The 24,315-nt window shown below is 38.7% G+C and overlaps 1 protein-coding gene across 4 annotated transcripts in view; it reads left to right on the top strand.

Annotated features, from left to right (window-relative positions):
* LRP2 (LDL receptor related protein 2) overlaps nucleotides 1–24,315 on the top strand; it is a 176,802-nt gene that overhangs the window by 6,421 nt on the left and 146,066 nt on the right. For all 4 annotated transcript variants that reach the window (XM_065561806.1, XM_024114865.3, XM_065561805.1 and 1 more), the window contains exons 2-4: nucleotides 14,961–15,068; nucleotides 17,043–17,165; nucleotides 19,360–19,476. In XM_065561806.1, coding sequence (XP_065417878.1) covers nucleotides 14,961–15,068; nucleotides 17,043–17,165; nucleotides 19,360–19,476 — 348 coding nt within the window. The remainder of the gene's footprint in view (nucleotides 1–14,960; nucleotides 15,069–17,042; nucleotides 17,166–19,359; nucleotides 19,477–24,315) is intronic.

Genomic DNA, 24,315 nt, shown 5'->3' with positions numbered 1-24,315 from the left:
AAAGATCACTAGTGTTTGTTTTTTCTTCTAGTTATTTAGGGCCAAATCTGTGGGTCTTTCAGTATTTTACTCAGGGAAATGTCTGTTGAAGTCAGTTGATTACAAACTTCAGGGTTTGACTGCCAGTAATAAGTTTTGCCCAGCATTCCCCACACATTTTTGAATCAATATCTTCCATCTTTGACTAATATTGCATCCAATACTGTTCACTTTTATTGAACAAAACAAAACCTGTTTCAGGACCGGAAAACTGTTAAAGCTCTTCAGAATTACAGATGCAGAATCCCCCATCTCCTCATTTTAAATTCTGCTTAAAAACTGATGGCACAATATAACCTTCTGAGTGGAAGCTGAAAAAGAAACAATACTTTCTAGAAGATTCGTTGGTGAGAAGCATTGAAGATTTTTCTTAATTAATCATCTACAGGTTGACACATGTATGAAGACTAGCTAATGTTAAGATTGTGTCACTGTGGTTAACTAGCTATGGCAATCTAAGTCAATTATCTGCTTGTTAATAGTTTACATTAAGTCTGGCAAATAAAGAATAGAAATGTCATACTTTTAAAATTAAAATATATCTCTTGATATAACTTCTTAATGATACATCATGGATTTTTTTTTTCCTTTTTCAGTCTTACGAGATATCTTGAACCAATTCCAGCTTGATTCTCCTCTCACTTAAACTAGTTTAATTGCATTGATTCAGCTGAGCTACTTCTGATGTGCACTAGTGTAAGGGAAGGGAGTATCAGAACCAGACACTAAAAAGTAGGTGGTAAAAATTTCTTTTAATACTTTACCATATTTTGAGATCTGGTCTGAAGTCCACTCTCTTACTGAAATGTTCAGTTTATTAATTGGCTTTTGCTCCTCCGGCTCAGCACATTTTTTGGAATTATTTCAAAAAATGAAGCTTAATGACTAAACATGGAAATGTTGAATGGAATGGATAGCCTTCAGCGGAGTCCACAATAAGCTTTTATTGTTGGTATCAAGCTTTTTAATGTTTTCTTTGTTTTGCAATTCTTAAACTGGATTTGAGATCTAAGGATCACTATTAGTAGTTTTGTTCTAGATTTAAAAAAAAGACACGTAAGAGTTAATGGAGACTGATTTCATTTTCTGAACAGTTGTATTTTAGCAGTAATAATCTGGTTGGTTTGAATTTGATTGACTGTATTGTTATAAACTCCTATTTAAGATCAAGGGGATCAGATCCTCAGTTGGATCCTCAGTAAATGGATTTAGCCAGTTGATGTGCTCTCTTTTTTTTTCATATTTGGATAAGCCTTGTTCCACACAGATACACCCCAGTTCCAGCCTGGAGCCCCAGATGCTGTTTGGGTACGGGATCTGCTTGTATATTACAGGTTGCAGGATTGGGACCATTATTGTGGTTTGCAGCATGGTTAGAACAAACCAATTTGTATCGTATACAGATGTTGCAGGAATCAAAATAATAATAATAATATAATAATGTCTAGCACTTATGGAGTGATTTTCATCTTCAAAAAACCTTGATACACATTTACTGATCAAGGAAATATACCTTGTAATAACCTCGCGACCTCCTGAGGGGTCTCGACCCCCGGTTTGAGAACCCCTGAAATATACTATTGTGATTCTCCTCTGGTTTGGGGAAGTAAGGGCTGCAGAATCGGGCCTTATACTCACGTGAACAATCCTTTCAGGCATGCCTAAAATAGGAAAGTTTACCCCAAAAATTCCAGTTGGTGCTCCCACCATGTCAGTACCAGTGAGAGCTCTCATTTAATTGTGACTGGAATTATGACTAGTGCTGTGTCAACTGAACCTACTCTTCAGTAAGCTTAACTAACATGTAAGCCCCCGGAGCCTTGCTTACAGTAGGGCTCCCATCAGAGCTACAAGGAACTAGTGTTAGCACTAGTGGGAATACTTTGGTAAAATTCTCTCATGTAAGCATAGCACTTGACTTCAAAGGGGCTGCTCATGTGTTTACTTTTGAGCAAAGATTGCAGGATTGGACCCAATATATGATACAATAAACAAGATGGAAGATTTAAAACCATGACAAGAATGCTACTGTAACTAATATTGGCATTTTTGCTATATGAAAAGGCTATTCATGCATTAATTTTTACTTTTACGAGGTATAATAGGCTTTTAAATTATTGCACTTGTAGTGAATAGGGTAAATACTGGTCTGAAATTAGCAGACGTGCTTCTGGCATTTTGCTTGTGATTGTAGGAGCTTTCTTTATTAGTTTTTCAGATTCTGCCCTTCCTCTCTCTTTTCAAAGGAGCCCCAGGGTGCCCTTTAAAAACCTGGCCCACTTCACCATTTAAAACCAGTTTAGCTCCTAATATTGTGTAAATGCACTGAAGCACTAATATTCTTTTCATTACCTCTGTGGCTACTTGAAAGGTATTCACTGTAGTAATTAATCTGGGTGTTGACAAATGTGAACTGGCAGAACACCAGGAAATCTGAATTGAATCTCAGATACGCGTTGAGGGGCTATTCTGTCTTCCTTACTGAGGCAAAAAGCCCATTTCTTCAGTGTGAGTTTTGCCTGAGTGAGGAGGACAGCACTGGGGCCAAACTCCCTGAGCCCTTGCTAGGGAGTTATCTCTTGCTATGGGATTTGTCCTGTGACTGAATGCAGTCGAGTATATAGAAGTGGCTGCCTAATAGTGGAAATAAAAAATTGCTATGACCCTTCTGACCTAGTTTGGGTGTGGCAAATGCATCAAAACTTTAATGCCCGAAGTGCTTTAGGAATTTGGACATCTCTTTGGGGAAGAAACAGGCACTTTGATAATTTACAAATAATTAAACACCCTAAAGTAAACAATAGCAATAGTAAAATTTGAAAACGGATGACTCATGACAGCTAAGTATCATACCTATTAGCGGTAACGGTTACATATCTGTTTTACTCCTGACACTTCACCTTTTTGTTTCTGTTTAAATGCTCCTATTGCCTAGTCCGATAGAAAAATCAGCCTGGTTATCACCACACTAAAGCCCCGATCCTGAAAAGACTTATGGAAATGCTTAATTTATTCACTGGGAATAGTCACATTGACTTCCATAGGACTACTCATTGTGCATAAAGAGTTAAGTAAGAGTATGTCTACACTGCAATAAAACACCCATGGCACGGCTGTGACTGGTCCAGGTCAGCTGACGTGGTTTGTGAGGCATGGACTGCAGTGCTGTTGGGCTTGTGCTGGAGCCTGGATTTGAGACCGTGTGAGAAGAAAATTAAAGTTGAGGCCAGGTCTACACCAGAAAAGGTTAGCCAGTAGAGCTCTGCCCAATATAGCTATAGCAGCTATACACTATATTTACACCAGCCCACCCTCCCAGTGTAGACGGAGCTCCTACTGGTAAAATGTGCTTTTGCCCGTATAGTTTATACAGTTCCAGTCTTCAGTCCTTACCTGGGCCAAACTCCCGTTGAAGCCAATGTTTGCTTTTGTCTGCATATAGACTGTCTGCAGCAATGGGTGTGTTTCTTTCAAAAGATGAATGGAATGGTTAAAAACTGGGCAGATAAGGGGTCCAATCCTGCATCCCTTATTTTTGTGAGTAGTTGCATTGGGCTTAGTGAAAAAGGGCAGCAGGACAGGATCCAAGGATTTTACATGGGTAAATGCTTGAGGCAAAGACAGCATAATTTAAATCTTTATGTCCTGCTTCTGCTCCTGCTGAAATCAGTGGGAGTTTTGCCATTTACTTCAGTGGCAGTAGGGTTAGACTCCCCATATTAAAAACAAGTGTGGCACAAATATTTTATAGAAAGAATAATAAATGGATGGAATTAGTTAACAAAATGGGCCATTGAGGCAAGCATGAGCAGTGTTTAAATTAGGGAACAAACAGTTTTCTAGAAGACCGAACACAGGGGCCAAACCCAACTTGCCGTACTTGCCTGGGCAGTTCCATTAGTTACAATGGTGCTACTTGAGTGGTAAAGGCAAGCAGGATTTGACCATAGATATGTGGATGTGCTGTGTGGAGAGAAGTATTTTTTCCTGTGTGCACTTAAAACTTGCATTTAACTAACACCTAAAATTATTTTTTCTTGCATTGAAGAATTTATTCCCCAATAAAGTTGGGTCAATACAGGCATTTTTTTTTCAAATTATTATATGTTATGTGTCTTCTTAAATATAGCAATGAAATATATAATGGATTTTTAAAAGTGAGTTATTTAAGATTCAGTCTTGCCTAGTGCATTAGGAAAGCCTCATTTCGGACTGATACCTGGAGCTGCCAGGACTCATCACCTCTTAGGATAGATAACTTAATTGCATCCAATCTAATTAAATCTGGCAGTGGCATGAGATTTAATTTTGAAAGCAAGCAGCTGATTGGATAGGAAGTTTATTAAAAGTACCTCAAAACCATTCAACTAAAAGTGGCTTGCTGAGAGGATGGTTTTGTAGCTTGAAACTGCATTCATCAGAATTTCCCAATGGTGTATACTATACATGACATGTCAGTTATCTGAGCATGGGTTTTGTCATTGTTTTCCACATGCTATACAGTTGTAAATACTTCCAATTCGTGGAGGTTTTCACACTTGGTCCCCCATTGCCCAATTGTTATTCTGTAGCAGCCTTGGGGCTATTAGCCAGTTTCATTCTTATGAAAATGCTTGGGATGCTTCTTTTTGTGAGTAGTTGAGGGTGCCTTTTACTTTCTTCCAGTTTGCTTGTTCTTCCTCCTCCTCATGTAATTTGGTCAATTAGAATAGATTTTTGCATATTTAATGTGTTTCACAACAAAGAGATTTTGAACAGCAATAGTAGAGCTCAGCAGAGTGTGCTTCACTAGAGATCCACAGTGTGTGCTTCACTTATCCAGCTAATACAATCACAGCTGATTTATATGGATTAAGATACCAAATGTGAAGGCAACTGGTTAATATTATCCAATTTAGTGCAAAACATGTTCTTTCCGTATAGTGTATCTGAAACCATTGACATTTTGTAAAGGCAGTAGTTCTTACCAAAAATTCTGACTCTTTAAAGTTAATCACAAAATAAATTTTGTAAAACAAGAGTACAACTAATTTTATACTGGATACCTTTAAAAGTACTTTAATAAAAATTTATAATAAAGAAAGAATTTGTAAAGATAGATTCATGACAGGTTCTCTATGGTTTGATCCTCTTTTTGTTGAAGAATAGGGGAAACTTCCTTCAATGGATGCAGGCTCATGTCCTATATGATTAAGGGATGTATACTTTAGAAGTAATGGGAAACGTTACCTTTTACATTTAGGTCATCTACCTATTACATTAAGCCCACATTAATAAAGATTATTTCTTATTTCTGCTTTCTTAAAGGATGAGGGTGATGCAGATTTGCTGGGTTTTTTTTTAGTTCATTGGTAGAAATAAGCTGTGGATTTTTAAAGAAAATTTCATGAATATAGAAGTGTAGTTAGATCAAAATGAAGATAAGAATATGAACACATGCATGCATATACATAGGCATAATATATGATTTATTTTTAATTGTTAGAAGGCTTTTTTCACATTTAGTATTGGTGTTGCTGATTAAGCATGACCTAAATTTATAAAAATATCTTAACTTTTCAGTATTATTGGAATCAGTGATAAATAATATCCAGGTAGCATAACACTTTATTCGAACACATGAACTTTATTTACAAGTTGGATTGTTTTGGAAGTTGATCTCTTACAGGTTAAATGGTTCATTTATGACTTGTCTGAAAACCAAGAGCTTGTTCCCCCTATTATTAGTTCAAATTCATATTTGGAGAAAATTAAAAATAAATAGATTTGTTAGGAAATTAATTTTAATTTTTTTTATTTTTAACAGCCTATTTGCATTTGTAGAATTTTTCAGTTAAAAGAGCTAAGTGAAGTTATAGAGGATGAGGATTATGAATATCTTGAATGTTGCTAGGAGGCATTTACAGTGTCATTCCTTTGAACTTCATGTCTGCAGGAGAGTTGAACCCTTTTTTCTTTGCAGGAAAGCTTTTCTGCTTAGTTTCAGTAGATTAAAATCCTGAATTTCTTTAATTCTAGGATTTATGTAAAGGCATTCTCAGAAATGAACCTATAACCTCCCCTTTATCACTGTATTAAAATAACTGGAAAATAAAAAGGTTATAGTTTGACCTACATAAAATGACTATATTCTAATTGTTAAAAGAGTTTGCATGAATGTTATTAAGATGACATTTGGTACTGAAGTTTTCCTTTCACATAGATACAATAAGTGTGTGTGTGGGGTGCATGTGCACACACAGATGCAAAATATGCACAGTACTTTTTGGAATCCAGCATCTAGTAATGCAGAATATACCCCAATTCTCTGCTGGTGTATATTGGTCTCGCTCCACTGACTTCAATGGAGCTATTCTGATTTACACCAACAGAGGATCTTGTCCCCTACATGCCTTGATAGAAATCCTTTTTTTGTACTGAGAGCACACAGTACTTTTTGCTAACCTGTTTCAATGGAGGAAACTATACAAACCTGACATCGTCCTCTCTGAAACACTGTACTTCTGAATTTACCTTGAATGATATGCACTTTTGTTGTTTTTGTATATGCAAGATACATTGCATTAAGAACACCCGAGTAAAATGAGAATTAACAAAAATAGGATCCTGGGGTCCCTTCTGAGTGTATGGACACATTCAGTGCAACTCTTTATGGAAACCATGGCGGGGGGGGGGGGGAAAGCATAGGTGTAGTTTGACTTCCATAATTTTTTTTTTTGGGGGGGAGCTCTAGTCAGGCCAATGGGGCTTCTTGTGGGGGATGGGGGTGCAAATTCCACGCTTGCCTGTGGCTTTCAGTTTGGTGGGAGTCATGCCCCCTGTCCTCCCCCACAAACTATGTCCATTGGGGAAAGGACAGGATTTGTCCCTCTCAAAGGGGCAGGGCAGCTGATTGTATAAAATCAAAACAGGTATCACACAGAGATATCCGAGATGGAGCAGTCTCCAGGTGGGCTCATGGAAAGAAATGTACAAATAAGAGAGAAAACAAATTTCCCCCTCCTATTATCCTCCTTCCCCCTTGCTTCCTCTCCCCCCACAAATATCCACAGCTGATATCAGATTTAGTAATATCAAATCAAATTATTTGACTTATTTGTGTGGAATCATCACAGTTTTTTAGGGAGGGAGATGGGCAAGAAATGACATTTTCTGCAATTTGGCAAGATATAAAAAAGCCTTCACCATTGGCTTTCTGCTTAATTTTGAGAAAGTCCCACAATTAAGATTGGGTAGCTAGACATCCAACCCAAGATAGGGTTAGTGGAGAATTGGACCCTTTGCTTTTCAAGTTAAATCTTTCTTTTCTAAGCATATAGTATATGACCTCTGTCCCAGAAGTCTGAGTTATTTCTGAAGTGTCCAAATCTTGCTTTGCCTTCAGATCATATTGTATAGCTTTATTCCACAACTACAGTCTTTCTTATTTTCCTAATTCTGTAGTATTCAAGTCGCAAATGGAAAAGAGAATGTAACAAGTGCAACACATTCCCCACATTAGCTGGAAAAGATATAGCATGGGAAATACACATGCACTATAATCAATAAGGAGCTGATTTCCGAGGTGCAAATGCAAAATTCAGCACTCTGAGACATCATGTGGCTTTTTTTTAATAACAGTTTGAGATCCATATGCAAATAGATTCCAGTCACTATATATTTAGGCATTTTGCTATCTTTACAGATATATAACTAATTATCCAAGTACAATTTCATGAATGCTGGAAATACTCCTTTTAATTTACTGTGTCAGAACACTGTGTACAAGAGAGCAAAACAGAATGGAAATTGCTTAGGCCAAATGTCATGTGGAATGTTTTGCAGTGTTCTGAAAGTCAGGTTGTACTCTTTCTGGAACGAGGCGAGGCCCAAGTGCCTTAACAGAATGAGAAAGCCATGTTGTGATATGTCATTCGCTTCACTGAGCCCTATATAACCCTAATTTCACTCAGTTACAGTACATATTGATCAGGCATATAACATTCCTAGACTGGCTGTAATTTGGGAATGAGACAGTCAGAGACAATATGTGTGAAACCAAGCCCCCCTCCTCCCTTCAGAGAAACCCATGAGAGGGGGCCATATGGTAGGAAAACTCAGCAAAGGGAACCTTGCAGAGTTGTCTCCAAATAGATGGGGTAAAGGTTGGGTTTACCATGCTTCCTAGCAAAGGCAAAGAGGTTTCTGACCCCAGAATCCACATATTCCCCCAAAATCTACATAGATTTCCGGATGGAAACCTCTGTTCATTCCGTGGGGGCAAACACCACCCATCAATTTGAGGAAAACTCTGCAAAGCTTTCCTGGATGAGTTTTTCTTTCATCTGGTTTATTCTTGGACTTTCTGCAGGATAGGTTTATTCTCCCTTTAAACCCTGATGGTAACTGTGGTTAGTGTTGCATGAGTGACGAACGGTATTCATTTGGATCTGCATGGTCCGACAGTACAATCAACACATGCACCAGTTGGAAATGTATTTGCTAACATTTTACCTATCCTTAGGGTGACCACATTTTCCCAAAGGGAAAACAGGACACCCCCAGGCTGGCCCGAGCTCCCCCTCGCCACCCCCGCGTACAAGGCTGGCCTGAGCCCTCCCTGCCTCCTGCTCACGGGGGGGGCCAGACTCAGGACCACTCCCCACTGGCACCCATGGCCGGCCCGAGCCCCCCAGCCGCCCACCCGTGACCCCCTCCCCCCACATGTGGGGCTGGTCTGAGCCCCCCTGCTGCCCTCCTGTGTGGGGGGCTGGTCCTCCAAGTCCCCCCTACTGCCCGCCCATGTGCGCGGCTGTCCAAGGCCCCCCCTCATCCCCGTGTGTGGGGTTGTCCGATGCCCTCTCCTGTCTGCACACATGGCGGGCCAGCCATCCCTAGCTGCTCTCCCTAGTCCTCTCTCCAGTGTAGGGCTGATGTTGCCACTCGCGCGCCCCCCCCCATACATTCCTCCACGCCTGCTAGGGGTCCCACCCCACTTTTTTAACAAAACTGGGCTTTTGTCCCATTCGCTCTTGCCAAGTTTCCAAATATTCAATCTAGAAAGACATGTTTCCTGCCCCAAAGAGCTTGCTGTCCAAAGGTTATCTGTACCACATGCCTTTTAATAACAAGGCACAATAACATGGCTGAAGGGTATTTTGTTTTAAAGTGATTTTTTGTTTGAATAATTTGCCTTTAATACCGATACATTATTTGATAGAGTATTAATTTTGTGTAGATTTATTGTTGCAATGAAATATCAATTTAATGTATAAATGTGGAATTTAACAGCATAATTTTGCCAGGTACCACTTTGTTTCTCATTATGAGCTACTCTGTTTGCTCCTTCTGCATGTTTCTTATAACTTTAATTGGCAACACAATACTAATATTTAGCATCATATAGCACACTACACACACTAATCATCACCAAACTGTATATATTTTACAAATGAAGACTATAGCAGGGTGTACTCGCTCTTTAAAATTAGGTGAGGGACCCTCCTGGGCCAGTATTATCCCATTCCAGAAACCCTTACAATTGAACAGGGGATGTGATCATCGAGGGGGACACCACTCATACTGTTGGCTGCTTATGGCCAGACACTGGTGGTCTGCGAGCAGGATGGGTTGGAACATCCCTCATTCCCTCACTACAGAGGGAACCTTGTCCATGGTTCAGGACAGTCCCCTTCCAATCCTTCCTTGAACAGGGTTTCTTGGGAAATTTTGTCCCCTGAGCAGTCACAACAGTAGTCCTAGGCTGGGGCTAAGCATGCTAGCACTTGAGAGACCTATATAAATAGCATTTTTCGAGCACTCAAGATTGTTAGGTTGGCTGGGAGATGCAACCTCATTAGGAAATGAGACCTAGAATCTGCCAGTTTACTATTACTAGTACACCAAATAATTTTAAAGAAACTAAGGTTTAAATTTACATGAATGTGTTTTTTTTTAAATAGGAGTATTCTAAGTATTTAATAATCCGCAGTTTTCTTTTTGTGGAGAAAAAGCAGTCTCATGTCATGTTAGAAAGCTTGCATCAGTATGTGATCTGTGAGTGGGTTCTTGTGGTGGAAGAAAAGCAAGCAAAGGGTCTTAGCTGATTTATGTTTTTCTTTCTTTCTTTCTTTTCTTTGAATTCATATGGAGTTTTCCTTGTTCCTTTATTATGTGAGAGAAGGTGAATAAAAGTGCCTAGTCTACCTCATTGAATACAAACTCTAAAGCTTCAGGTCCAGATCAGCTCCTATGTCTTTCTTGTAAGACAGCATTTGGTTATCTCCCTGGACAGCTTTTTCCAAATTTCAGTTTAGCGTGTGGCACTGTGCATCACGTTTGGGCCTGAACATAAACGATTTGAATATAGACTTTAGATTTCAATCTAAATATTTATCCAAATATATATTAGGATTGAGTATGACTCAAATGTGAATATGGGTCAAATATAGCATAGGAATAGGAAAGTCCTAACAAACTGCCTTTATGCAGAAAATCCATAAGGGATCAGAACCTACAAATTAAAGATAGCCTCCAGCTTCCAAAACCTCTGTGCTGAAAGAGCTTTGTACTACCCCCACCCGCTGCCACCTGGCAGAGTTCCACATGGCCTAGTGTGGCATTGGATAGTGTCTATTAGCTGGTGAATGGAGCTTTACTACAATTCTCAGGGGGTCACTGGGTCTGTATTTAGCATCAGCTTCATTTAAACACTTTAAACCCATGCAGTCAATGGGCCAAATTCTCTATCCATTTCACCAGTGTAAATCTAGAATAACTCCATTAAAGACAAGGGGGATTACTCCAGATTTACACTGATGTAAATGAAAATTTTGCCCTAAATTGTCTTGGGGAATATAAACAATTGCATTAAATAATACAGCTATCCAGGCGTGGTATTGTGGTAGAGTAATGCTTTATATTCTGCATCTGTTTTGATACCAAATATAGTTTCATCTTTAAGATTGAATTAAAGGCCAGGATCACTGCCGTGGTTATAAGTATTTTGCTTGGTTCATAATTTGCCCCGAAATCTTTTGCTCCTCACAGGATCACTCTATAATGCTTTAGACTAATAGAAAGTCATAGTCCTGCATAATCTTGTGTACGAGTAGCTTACTTTGTGCCATGGAAATTGGCCTTCTCTGTTTTGACCTAAGTGGATTGTGAATCCCAGACATCTTTACTCAGGAGACTATTACAAGAGAATCCCAGACACAGACAGCTACAGAAGGTGCAGCAGCAGTTGTAGCTTAAGGACCAGAGACAGCAAGTCTAGCAGAAGCCTCAGGAACAGTACACTCTCTGTATATTTCCCAAGGGATAAATTTTAAGCTGTGGGCTAGATTCTTCAGTGCAATATTGCTTTATAATAAAGTGGATGTGGTAGCTTTGTTTTTTCCATTTGCTTTCTTGAATCCCTAAAAATTGATATGGGCATTCATCAATTTTTGAAAAGTCAGAAGCCATACTATTTAAAAAAAACAACAACCTCTGATTCTGCTTTGCATGGGTTCTTCTGGGATTCACAAAATCTTATCATCTGTCTTTTTGGTCTGTATTTGAGTGATAGTTTCACCACAGTTTGATGGGTTAAAAAAATATAATCAAATTTATTGTGTATTTTTAAACCCAACAACTATTTCCTGCAGGAATCTTGCTAACAGGATTCTGTTTGCCTGAGAGAAGTATCTGGCTTTATCAGCATCTGCCATGGTAAATCAGAATTTCTATTGAAATTAGCTCATTAGTATTAATTTTTGGCAGTCGTGGACTAATTTATGAACTGTCTTACCATTTTAAAAAGGGCACTTATTAAAAAGAAACTCTTTGATACAATAGAGTGTCAATAGTTACTAACTCCTCAGTGAATCCAGTTTTCACCTTAAACAATGTCAATTAACAAGAGGACACCCCTTACCTTCTAACATCTCCCTCCTAGTATAGAGCAACAGATTCTGTATCCATATGTGGCATAGCACTTACTAATGCACGTAGTCCTGTTGGCTTTGGTGGACTACTCATGTGAGTAAGTGCTATTCATTGTGAGTAATGGTTCCAGAATATGCCCCCAAATTAATTCTTTAGTTTAACAAGTATAACTGCCTCTTACATCAGTTCAGCCCTTGAACACAAACTATTATAAAGCCTGCAGAAGCTGGTTTTAGTAGATGATGTCAATTTCTATGTTGAATCAAGGGCCATGTTTCTATGGGTTGTCACTTGGAGTTATTTCTGAAATTATTTGTATTGATTTAATCAGTCATTTTACTGTTAATTTTTTTTTTTGGATGGTGGACATTTCTAGCAATGGATACAATAATTGTGTGTACTCTGCATACTTCCTCCTTTTGATGACCAGAATTTCTTTTGATCACAGTTTAAAAAACCAAATTACTTTTTAAAACCTTGGTGAGAAATGTCTTTGAACCTGCAGATCACTGTTACCTCTTTATTACCCGTAATTTATTTTCAACCAGATCCCTCTGCCTTTTTATTAAATAAACAATCATTTTGTACTATCTAATGTACTAGTACTTTTGTACTAAGAGGATGCAAAGCAATGATATGTGAAGCATCAGTTTGTTTTGCTTTTTTGAAAAGTTATTTCAGAACCCTAGCTTTCAAGGAGAAATAAGCAAGCATGGACGATTACATTTGAAAAGACTAATACCATAATTAAATTAATTATAATAGGTCTGCTGATGAATTGTATAAATGGGCATTGGTACAGTACTTATTGTATGTAGTTCTGAGTGACTTGAACTATAATTTTTAAAAGTATTACAGAGTATAAAAGAACTGGTTGGTTTGCAAATACTCCGCTAACATTCAATTACATTTTTTTATACTCTATGAAGTCTGCTGTATTTATAATGCTTTCCAAAAAGTGTAACCAGTGTTATCTCATTTTATGTCACCATAAGGATATGTTTAATAACTTAGTAGAAGAAAGGAAAAAGAAAATATTAGTATTATAGACAATGCTTAACATTTACTGGTTAATTATTTGAAACTAATGATATAATGTACAATGAAATTATTTTCCACGCTGTTTGTTTTTAAGCATATACTTTTCCCACTTAGAAACCTGAAACCCTTTGGATGTTGATTAAACTCTAGATTGTAATTTCTTTTTCAGTCAGGTGCTATTAGGATTCTTGTGTTCTTGGATGCTACTGATGCAATAAATGTAGAAACAGATTGTTTTACTTCCAATAATAGTTCTAATTGATACATTGTTTAATATATGCTGTGTTTAACAGTTAAACTTTAAAAAGGCCCTTAAAGTCTCAAATTGAAATGTTGTCTTGTAAGGCAGAATTTAGTGAGAGGGTCTGGGATTCCAGGATGAACTTGTACATTCTTTCAGGGCATTTTTGCAAGGGAGGTTGTTGTGTTTTAAAGGTAGTTGATAAGAGACCTGCACCACCAACCCCAGACCTGCACCACCAACCACCATCATACATTAGTCTATAGAAGGTATTTGGGTGTACATACTCCTGTACCACTCGGTACCACCATTCATCTGAGTGCAATTTTTGACCATTTGCAGGATACATTATAAATCAGGATGTCACTACCAGACAATCAGATTTCAACATTCCTTGCATAAAGTAGCTTGCTTATATCCTTTAGGAATACATCACTTAACTGTGCTTATGTGACCCTGTTGGTATGTCTGGTTTTACATGAAAGTTAGGGTAACACATTGTTTATTTATGTCATTGTGAATTCAAGAGTAGGTGTCTGTGCTTTATATTTACTAAAGTTATCTCCTTTGGACAAGTCACTTGGAATAATTGAATGGTAATTTCATCACTTGATTATTAATTAAAACAGGAAATTGCTTTTTCTTAGTTGTTCTAAGAGTTGATCTTTGCTACAAACTCTGTTCTTTCAGTATTCCTTGCTTCAGGGTGCTGACTGAGGCTATGTGAAACAGAACTTTGTGAACCTAATTATGAGTTACAACTTCTCAGTTTTGGGGACCAGAAGATTGGCTAAATGTTCACCTTCTCTCCCCTATAACTTAGATCATGTTTCCCCTAGTGGCTATGAACAGTGTATTTTATTCTCTTACACATGGGAGCAAGAACTGTCTGATCAGGTCTTCAGTCCACAGACATAGCAAATAGGGTGGTGGCTTTTAGAGTCTGATTGACAGCAGGTCAGATTTTCATCAGTCAGAAAGTTTTAAAGCTCAGATTCTTGTTTTAAAAAAGCTACTAAGATGTTAATTGGCGATATATTTCCCTATACCTCACAGAGGTGGACTTTATATATTATGTTTTTATTTAAAAAAAAAATCTGTATCCAAGTTTTGAAACCAGATACCAGTATAGGGCTGGCAAAATGAGATTTCCACTGCAGCTAAATGGATTAACTCTGAGGTGTGTGTTTCTTTTTTTTTTTCTTTTGTATTTTTCTTAAATACTTAGGAACTACAAGGAGGTGGGGGGTGCAGGTGGGGGGACTAATGTTTAGCCTCCAGAAATGATGTGGAAAGCCATTTTCCTCCTTCATTTAAGTCTGTATAATCTGAGTCCATGAAATGAAAATGGACATTTTTTGTCTTAATAGGCTTCCATACCTGGCAAACCTTTTCTTGGCTTTTTTTCTTTTACCCCTTTGACTTAAAGTAGACTATTGAAGGAGACTGTACAACAGGCTAGACAGGAACAGCCTTCTATATTAAGAGTTATTACACTTGAATGTTGGGTCAAATTCTGCTCTCTCGTACATCAGGACAACCTTACTGAAATACAGTGGGCTTGCCTGGGTGTAACTGAGTGTGGAATTTGGCCCACTGTTTTATCTGAAAAAGTGTGTTTAAAATGATTGTTCTCAATGTGTCCCTGAATTGTTGATGGGAACAATCTCCCATATCAGTTCTGATGTGATACTATAACCAAGCTTCTTGGTTTGCTGTTTGGTTGCAGGGTGTGAGAGTGGGCAGTTCCGCTGTGGAAATGGCCGTTGTATTCCTGCAGAGTGGAGGTGCGATGGAGCAAGGGACTGTTCAGATGATACGGATGAAGCTGGCTGTCGTAAGTGGAATATTCACTGTGTTAATTCAAAGCATTTCCACTTTTTTACAGTATTCAGAATTCTCAGCTACAACGATGCTCATGGTGCACCATGCCATGATGAGGAGCCTGTTAATTCTTAGAGAGAGAGAACAAAGATGGTGTAAAACTCCTGGTTTGGTGGGCAATGGCTTTGGAATCTAATTGAGACTCATTTTTCTTGAGTTCTGTAGTAACGGTTCTATGGATATTAGAATATTGCCAAATTTCCAACTCATCCTTAGAAAGAGATTCAGGTCACATGCTGCACTTCCCTCCGATATCCGTGGCCTATGTCTAATAAGGACATCTCTTCTGATGTCTGTGGACTCTAAGCATGCGTAGACGGCTAATTGATATTACTGCAATGAACCTGAACGGTGCGCACATACAGTCAGTCTTCAGCATAGATACAACCTTTGGTATTCATGGCCACTCGAGTTCACGAGAGGGCATCATACACATTTAATTGGTTCACTGTATCATGTCTGAAAAAAGGTTCTGTGACTCTTGACAGATTTCAGTTGAATCACTATGGCGATTTTTGAAATGTTTGTAAAAAATGTTACAAACAGGAAGAAACGATTCCCCATTTTCAGAAACCCGTCTGTGTTTTGCCATCTGCCAGCACTCTTCTAGGTTTCGGGACCCTTTGTGGTAGGTAGTCTATGCTACAGTTAGGCCAGGTTTTGTCCTTGAGTTGATTTGCAGTGAAAAAGCTAATTTACATTGTTTCCTCCCACATTGGATTGGCTCTTCTCAGCTTGAGCCCTGCAGTAATTGGGGGTAGTTCCTGCAGCCAGACTGGCTGATTTTCTGATTAATAGGTCAGCCAAGTGCAAAGCCAAGGGTGTTTTGGATGAAGAATATCTTGCATTAGAAGTAATCGCCATTCTGAGTCAACTGGCCATGTCACTGAGATATTTAAGTCTGAATGATTTCCTCTGAGACAGGAGCCATGGTGCTATTGAACAAACTACTGAGCAAAACTTCCATTAACTTCAGTCGGACCAGAATTGCACTCCTAGTGTATTTGCTTAAATAAGTGAAGTTGTTTTTGTTTTCATCTTCTTACATTTGGACATAAAAATAAAAGATGAGGGGGTGAAAATGAATTTCAGTTTTGTTTAATTGGCTTATCTTGTTTTTTAATTCTACTCACATAGTATAATGATGGGGCCATATAAGTACCTACACAGATTTTAAATCAACAGAACACAAATATATTTTTAAAATGAAACTCAATATTCATTTTTGTTCATGAAGCAGGAATCCAAAATAATATTTATGATATGCAGCTAAACCATTTCCTTGCATCTAATTTAATTATGCATTTTTCATCTATGAAGCTGCAATACAGCGTCACAGCACTTCTTTAAATGGCTTCTTTACATAGTTGGGTAATCCCTAAATCTCATCCCATGGGCTCAGGCTGTTGCTGGGTTGGCTTGCAATGCTTGTGAACTGGCAAAGTCTGAAGACATGATCTCAGGGAGAAGGGTCATTAAACAGAGAGGCCGTGCACAAATCAAACTGGATGGTGTTGTGCTAGTGAATCACAAGATGAGTATTAACTAGGCGAGGCAAACTGTTCCAGAGTTAGGTTCAAACGTTTATTTTGTCTCTCTTTGTGCTCACTGGTTTTTTTTTTTTGTCCTTTCTCTTTTTTTAATAGCCACCTATAAAGTAATCAAAAGAGCAGGGACAGTAGAACTTAAACTATTCTAAGCTCACCTGTGCATCATGAATCCACTAATGAAAATCATGTGCTTAATTTGGAAGAGGCCTCTCCCTTTAGCTCAAAAGTTTTAGGTCTTGTCCAAGAACTGTAATCCCAGGGTAGAACGTTTCATTTCTATTCTTTTGACTACAGGTGTCTCAGGTGTTCATGCAGGTGAAGCACACTCTCCTGAATAAACATTGTGAAATAACAAATGATTTGCTTGTTTTTACTAGCACAACCTACCTGTGAGGGAAATCAATTTCAGTGTCAGACCGATGGAGAGTGTATTCCACAGTCATGGGTTTGTGATGACGAGGAGGACTGTGAAGATGGCTCAGATGAGCATCAACAATGCCGTAAGTACTTCCGTCAGAACATTATACCAGCATCATGAAAGTGCAAACCATTTGTATGTGAACGTATTGATTACGTAAAGCGCATGCGTGTGCGCGCACACACACACACACAAACAAATAAACCAGGCTAGTGGAAGCATAGCAACTTTTTATCAGAGTGATCTCTCTAAAAAAAAAAAGAAACTATACATTTCTCCCTGGAAAAGGTTTGGAATCTATAAAAGGAAAAATAAGTAAATCTCTAAGTAGAGAAGAATAATGAAGGGACGTTAAATAAACCTTTAGAGAGATTCTAATGCCATATCTGGTGAAGCTCTTCAATAAGATACTAGACAGACATTGCAATCTTACACTCTATAATGAACAGAGCTGTTATTCCTTATATTCAGATCCCAAAAAGTCCTGACATTGGCTAATAGTCTTATGTTCCATTATCACTTACATAGCTTAAAGCTAGTACATAAGTCCTGTTAATATTTCAGTTTGAAAAGGAAATATTTTGATGATACTTTTTGTATTAATCATGCATGGATTGGCATTTCTGAACAAAATATTTAATGTTCCCTTTCTTTCTTATGCCATAGAAACAAACACAGTGATTTGAGTGATTTGGCTGCTGCACATTAGGCCAAATTTTGCCCTCAGATCATTAGCATTTGGTAGTATGTGGGATGTGGGGGGTCCAAACAATAGCTGCGTAGACTGTCAGCCCTTCATCAGTTAAGACTGAGCCAATCACAACACGTCCTCCAATCTTTGTATTGTATTGTATTCCAAACAATAGCTATAACCCATTTTTGGTATATCATTAGAAAACAAATGACTTCTGATTGAGTAGGATGGGGCTTATTTACTTTTCTTCTTGCACAGATTGGTTTTGATCCTAAGATTTGATATTTTATTCAAACTATCTAAATATCCCTACAGTTAGTAAGCCAAATTCTGCTCAGTAACAACTGTTAAACCCCACTGACTTTGGTGGATTTTCATGAGTGTAATTTAGATCAGAATTTGGATCACAGACCAGGCACATAGTCTTAAAACTTCATTTCTATCTTGCTGCAGAGGGGAATAAAGCTGGGCTGTCTTTTGCCCCCATTCTCCTTTGCGTACGTGATGCAGCCACTAGTTAGTTATATATCTACTAAGGACAGAGTAGATAATAAGGTCAAAATCCAATGACGGCTTTAAGTCAAGATTTGAACTGGGTCACTGTAACTTGCCTTCGTTCTATGTGTGCCCATTAATTGTGAGCAGTTTTGAAAGTGCCCCTCAATGGTTGCACAGTAAAATCCTGCTGCTTCTGCTTTGAAGCCACCTCTGGGAATATGCATTGATGCGAATTAATTTAAGGCACTTTTGTATTGCTCCTTCCTAGAATGCGTGAAACTTTTTTGTCCATGAGCGCTATTCTGACAGGTGCACACAATTGGAATGAAGAGAAGTTTGTTTTGCTTTCTCACTTTTCTAACTGGGTTAGTGCCCTAACAACAGAGCCCGTGATATGAGCACTAGAAGAAGGCATAGAGAAGGGAAGAAGGCATAGAGAGTCTCTGTACAAGAGTAGACCAGCATTCCATATAGCACTTTCCAGAACATGGGGGGGGGGGGAAGGGAACAAGTTAGCGTATCAGGTAAAGGCATCACAGCCACAAGAGAGCATGGTCTACTGACTAAAGGCAAGATCATGCTCCACTTTCCTTGCATGTAGGCAATGGTGATACGCTTGAGATTGCATGCCACTTTGGCCATCCTGAACTATCCTGCAGTACCTGGCGGAATGGCTTTGGGCCAGCTGTGGCTGGTTCCACTTATTTATTTAGGTAACAGTAGTGTCCTGAGACCTCAGTCAGGACTTGGAAACCTATTGTGTTGGGCAGAGGACAAACCAGTCCCCAGCATGGAGGAAAAATTGGAGATGGGGCCACGTGATCCATGATTATCAGATTAAGTGCTTTGAAGCCCTGGCATGGGTTGGAGCAGCGGCTGTGCATTAGGAAATGCATTATGGTTGTGTGGCCTACCCACTGGTTGGCAAGTGACTTTTTTATTTCTGCCTGAGACAAAATGGGCAAGTAATAAAAGATTGTATACTTCATGAGATGGACTCAGTAATAAAAAGGGGAAGAGGAGAAGTACTTTGATGCATGTAGGTCCCTCATTGGTGAAAATCTAAATTAACTGTTTCTTGCAGCGGGGAGGACATGCTCAAGTCAGCAATTCACATGTTCAAATGGACAATGCATCCCGAATGGTTACACGTGTGATCGAGTTAAAGACTGCACTGATGGAACAGATGAGAGAGGCTGCCGTAAGTCTTTTAAATCTTAGCACTAGATCTGGTTTCATCCCATCTCTCTTTGGCATTTTAATCAATTTGTAAGATTAAGGGGCTTGTTGATGGACAGAAATTACCACAATATGCTTTTTGTTATCAGAATTTCATTACAGATTCTTTCATGGATTAGAGCTGATGTTCTGATACAGTTTCATTATTGTGGGACTTATTAAGTCCCTACTGCTGCCTTATGGTCAGGGGCATTTTCGTTTGCCTGTGTCAGCTATAATAAAGTTTTCATTTTAAAAACATCTTTAAAATGTTTTAAAACTTTGAAAAATTTTAAAAATATCTCATTTTGTATAAGAACTTTTATAATCAAACCTTTGCATAGCTCTCAGTGGGGATTGTGACAATGTATCTAAAGATGGAATTTGGCCCCAGTATTTCATGTGTCTTATTTTTAACTTCCTGAAAATAATGTAGGGGAAATTCAAGCATTTTTTTGTCTTTGTTTTTTTCTTAAGTAGTTTTAATTAAAAGTTACATATTAAGTTTAACTATAAAAGTGGTCAATAGAAAAACTGTAGGAAGTTTGACTTTGTTTTTGCGTATTGTCTATGGTACTTTATGCGAAACTGTATCATCTGCTGGGGTTATATCAAATATTGTGGTAAGCTTTATAACCATACGTACAGTGTGTGTTCCTCAGTGATTATTAGGATGCCTAACAAGGAAAGACAGCTGAAGGCCCTGATTCCTCAAAGATTTAAGCAGGTACTTTATTTTGTGCAATGTGAGTAGTCCTGTGACTTCAGTGGGACTGCTCATTGTGTAAAGGTAAGCATATGCAGGATCAGAATCTAAGTGTTGGCCTGGGGAGAAACCTTGGCCTCACTGAAGTCAATGGGAGTTTTGCCATTGACTTCAATAGGGCCAGGTTTTATTTCATGGAGCATGGGGAAAAAAGCATTGTATGCACGAGGGTGAAGGTGAAGACAATGGGATGTTGAATAAGTACTGTGCATATGGGAAGAGGCAAGCATGGGAAACATCATGGAAGGGGATGTGGGAGAAGATGATGATGAATGGGAGAAGGGGACACCGGGAGGGAAGGAGTTAGTATACTCTGGGGCTGAAGGAAGAGACAGTTATACACAGGGAAGAAGAAAGTAAGCATGTATGTGCCACCAGTTGTGTATCAGAAGGATGATAAAATGAAAGCAATGGGTGCTTTGGAATAAAAAAATATTTTTTAAGACAAAAAGAGGATCATTTTAATTTAAATATTATCAAAGATTTACAAATAATATAACATTCAGTAGAGGGAAAACTTAAGGTATAAATAACAAAATAAAATGTTCAAAAGTTGGCTCATAAGTTGCACTTGCAAAATTTGCTTTTTGTGAATGCAAATTTACACAAGCAAAATAGCTAATTGCCTGGACAGTTGTTACTTAAATGCACATTCATTTTGTGTAACCAGATTCCTGTTTACACATGCAGATGTATGATTTGTGCACACAATATGTATGTGTGAAAATTTTTCATGCACAAGATTGGTCAAATATTTAATGGTCAATGCCTACCTTGTCTTGCCTAATAGTCAACGGGAGTTATTTGGGTGCATTAGAGGTCAGAATTGAGCATACTGTGTTTTGCATATATTACTAAGAATTCTGTAAGTAATATACACAACTACCCAAGGGGCTGCACTGCAGGCCCCCCAAGCAACATTTCACTGGACCCAGGGCAAACTCATAACATGGGTACCCAACCTATTTCACATCTGAAAATTAGTTGTAGTTTTTTGTTGTAAATCTCATTAAGTAAGATAAGTGATCAAGTTCTATTCCAAAAGTAGACTTGAAGCCAGTCTCTTAGAATCTTTTCTCTGTTGCTGAAAGTCCTGCGTTTGAGAAGAAATGCAGGAAAACTATGACTGTCAACAGCTTTTGGGATAGACTTCACTAGCTTCTGCATTGGTTCAAAATTCGGAGCACCAGATAGAACAATTTTTTGATAAAGAGAATCTGTAATGTGTTTAGGCCACAATACTGGATCTTGTAAAAAGCATGACTTAGTAAGTAGTGTAGCATTTCTCTCTCCTGCTTCTTGCAAATCTTCCTCTAGTCTGGTGGTAATATTACTTGACTGTCTTTGAAAGTCATTAGATTGGAATCACATGATTCATCTGGCTGCTTTTCTTCAATTTCCACAGTCTTTATATTGAAATCACTGTCACCTTGTGGTTTTTGTTTATCCAGTTCCTTAATTTGTGCATTGTTTGAGCCAGGCTGTTGAGAGGCCTTGTCTATCTGGAAATATTGGAGGATTGACTGGTGTCCTTCGGCTTCTTTCCTTTCTCTTTCTTTAAGCTCTTTACATTTCTGGCTGCCTGATTTGTATTGATAGCCAAACATGGCAGTATGGTGCACATATTAATGATACACAAGTGACAGATGCTCTCTAGGCATCCTGAAAATACTGTTCCCTGTCCCTGGGATATTGTCTCAGCCATCTAGGTACCCTTGAGGACTAGCTCACTGTTTGGAATGTTGCTTCTGTTTTAACATTGCTTCTGATTGGCTCAGGTAAATCTTACAAGATCACGCGAGAGCTGGACACCGAATAGATGTATAGGCGCAAACATACTCCCTGAGATGTATAACATTAAATCAATCTCAAACATCCACAATTCAGCCAGAATTTTTTTTCTCATGGTGTTGGGCTTTCTGGCTGGGTCCGTTGTTGGACCAGACTCTGGTAAAGTGTACCCATTTCCCCCCCTTTACTTGGGGCCTGCGGCTTTGGAACAGCTAGTAGCTGGGAGTTGGAGAAAGTGGAGGCTGCTATGGTCACTTGTGCTTCTTCTCTAATTTCAGTTTCATTTCTTTGAGGACATCTTAGTGTTGGATTCCTCCAGTTTGAACTCTGGACTATACGGAGTGTCTCATGGCAGAGAAGAGACAGAACTGGGTCATTATAAGTATAAAGAGGATTTTTCATTGGGTCTGCTGGACACAGACAGATCTTATGGCTTTTCCAGTCTATCTCCCACACCCACTGAGTTAAAATAGCTGTGGACTGCCTAGTGACACCACACAGGGTCAAGTCCTGGCCTGGAGTTCACAGTCATGGAAGAGACTACTGACTGAGCTACAGAATAGAGGCCTCATTTTTCAAGGGGATGTCATTTGTTCCTAACACTTACTTAACACAGTGTATCTCAGCATGTTTGCTGATAGCGTTCGTAATAATAAAAAGCTACACTCATAGATCATGAAGCAGGTGCCGGTGTTTACAGTGTTGCTAGCAAGAAGACAACAGTGAACTACAAAATACACTCTCAGGAAACAGATTTGGAAAAAAAGTAGAACATTGGATACTGGGTCGTTAATAGAGGAACAAGAAATAAAAAGTCACTAATGGCTTTATTTACACAAAAAAGGCAGGTGTACATGCTAAATAAAAGAAAACCAGCATATTACATACTCAGCCAACAGCCTGTGCCTTTTATCCCTTACTTACAAGTGGCTAAAAATGAGTGCTGTCTGTAAAATGAAAAGTGATTTAGAAGCAAAGGGTACTCTGGAATAAAAGGCAGCCCAGACAGCCAGCTTGGAGCTATGCCACATGATAGACCTCCAGCCAACTCTAAAGTCACCAGCACAAATGCCTGAAGAGTCTGCCAAGGATCCAGAACAGATGCCACTGCTGGACAAATATTTTGCACAGCTTGGCATTTGTGTCCTGTAAAAGCTTAGGAGAAAAGAGATGGTGTTAGCCTTTGTTTAGCAAATGTTCCAAATATTTTTTGGGGAAAATAGTTTTCCTGAAAATGAAGTATTGTTAAAAATTAACATTCCTGTGAAGTGAAAAACTTGATGGTGACACTTTGTATTTACATAGCACCTTTTATTCAAGGATCTCCAAGCACTTTATAAACAATAATTAGCCTCCCAAACGCCTTGTAAAATAGATGATCATAGAATCGTAGGACTTGAATGATGTTATACCCATTTTGTCAATGGGTAGAGTGAGGAATGGAGAGGGTACATGACGCATCCAAGGTCACACAGTAAGTCAGTGGCAGATCGAGCAATAGAACTCAATCCTTTGCTTTGAGCAGCAGACACAACGATGTTTGAAAATGAAGTTACACACTTTGATATTCTGTGTTTTTATTTTCATGCTCCCAGATAAATAGAAAAATAAAATTTTGGTTTAAAGTTATTGGAATTGGGCCTGTTGCATGGTTTAGCAGTGTTGCTTTCCACTGCTGGGTGAGAGACCCATTCTTGGGTCCAATCTATTGCTCCACGGATCACTAGATCTTGGAATTTTTGTGGAGGCAGCACGTTGAGCCCTGAGGAGAGGAACTGCCTCATGTCATTCAGCAGCAACCATTCTGGCTGATTGGGGACTGCTGTTGACAGTCCTTAGTCAGAAGGGTGATGACTTTGACTTGACTGCTAGTTAGAGAGAAAGTAGTGGTGGGGGGTGGGGGGAGGTGAGGATCAGAAAGATGTAAGGGTCCAGAGGACCAGCCCCGAAGAGCTGGTGAATTTTACACCTCTATCTTTGCAAGGACTGGGGCTATAAACAGAGACCATAAATCATAATGAATCACGTGGTGATTTGATATACTATAAAATAGGGTTTAGATTAGATTTTATACTTTGCTAGCAGTAGAGGTGGTGTGTTAATATTATATTAGTAAGCACTATTTGTTTCCATCCAGTCATTTCCCTTTCTAATCTATGTTGATGCAAAGAAATGGTAAGAGAAATATCATTAATTTGGCCTTTTCCTCTAGCACAAGTAATTTGTACTAAAGCTTTTCTGAAATGAAAAATCTGTATAGAGTGA

Source organism: Chrysemys picta, chromosome 11 (assembly GCF_011386835.1).
Source record: "Chrysemys picta bellii isolate R12L10 chromosome 11, ASM1138683v2, whole genome shotgun sequence".
In the NCBI taxonomy this organism is placed as follows: domain Eukaryota; kingdom Metazoa; phylum Chordata; order Testudines; family Emydidae; genus Chrysemys; species Chrysemys picta.
The sequence above is the reverse complement of the archived record's forward strand: the minus strand, read 5'-3'. Positions and strand labels throughout refer to the sequence as shown.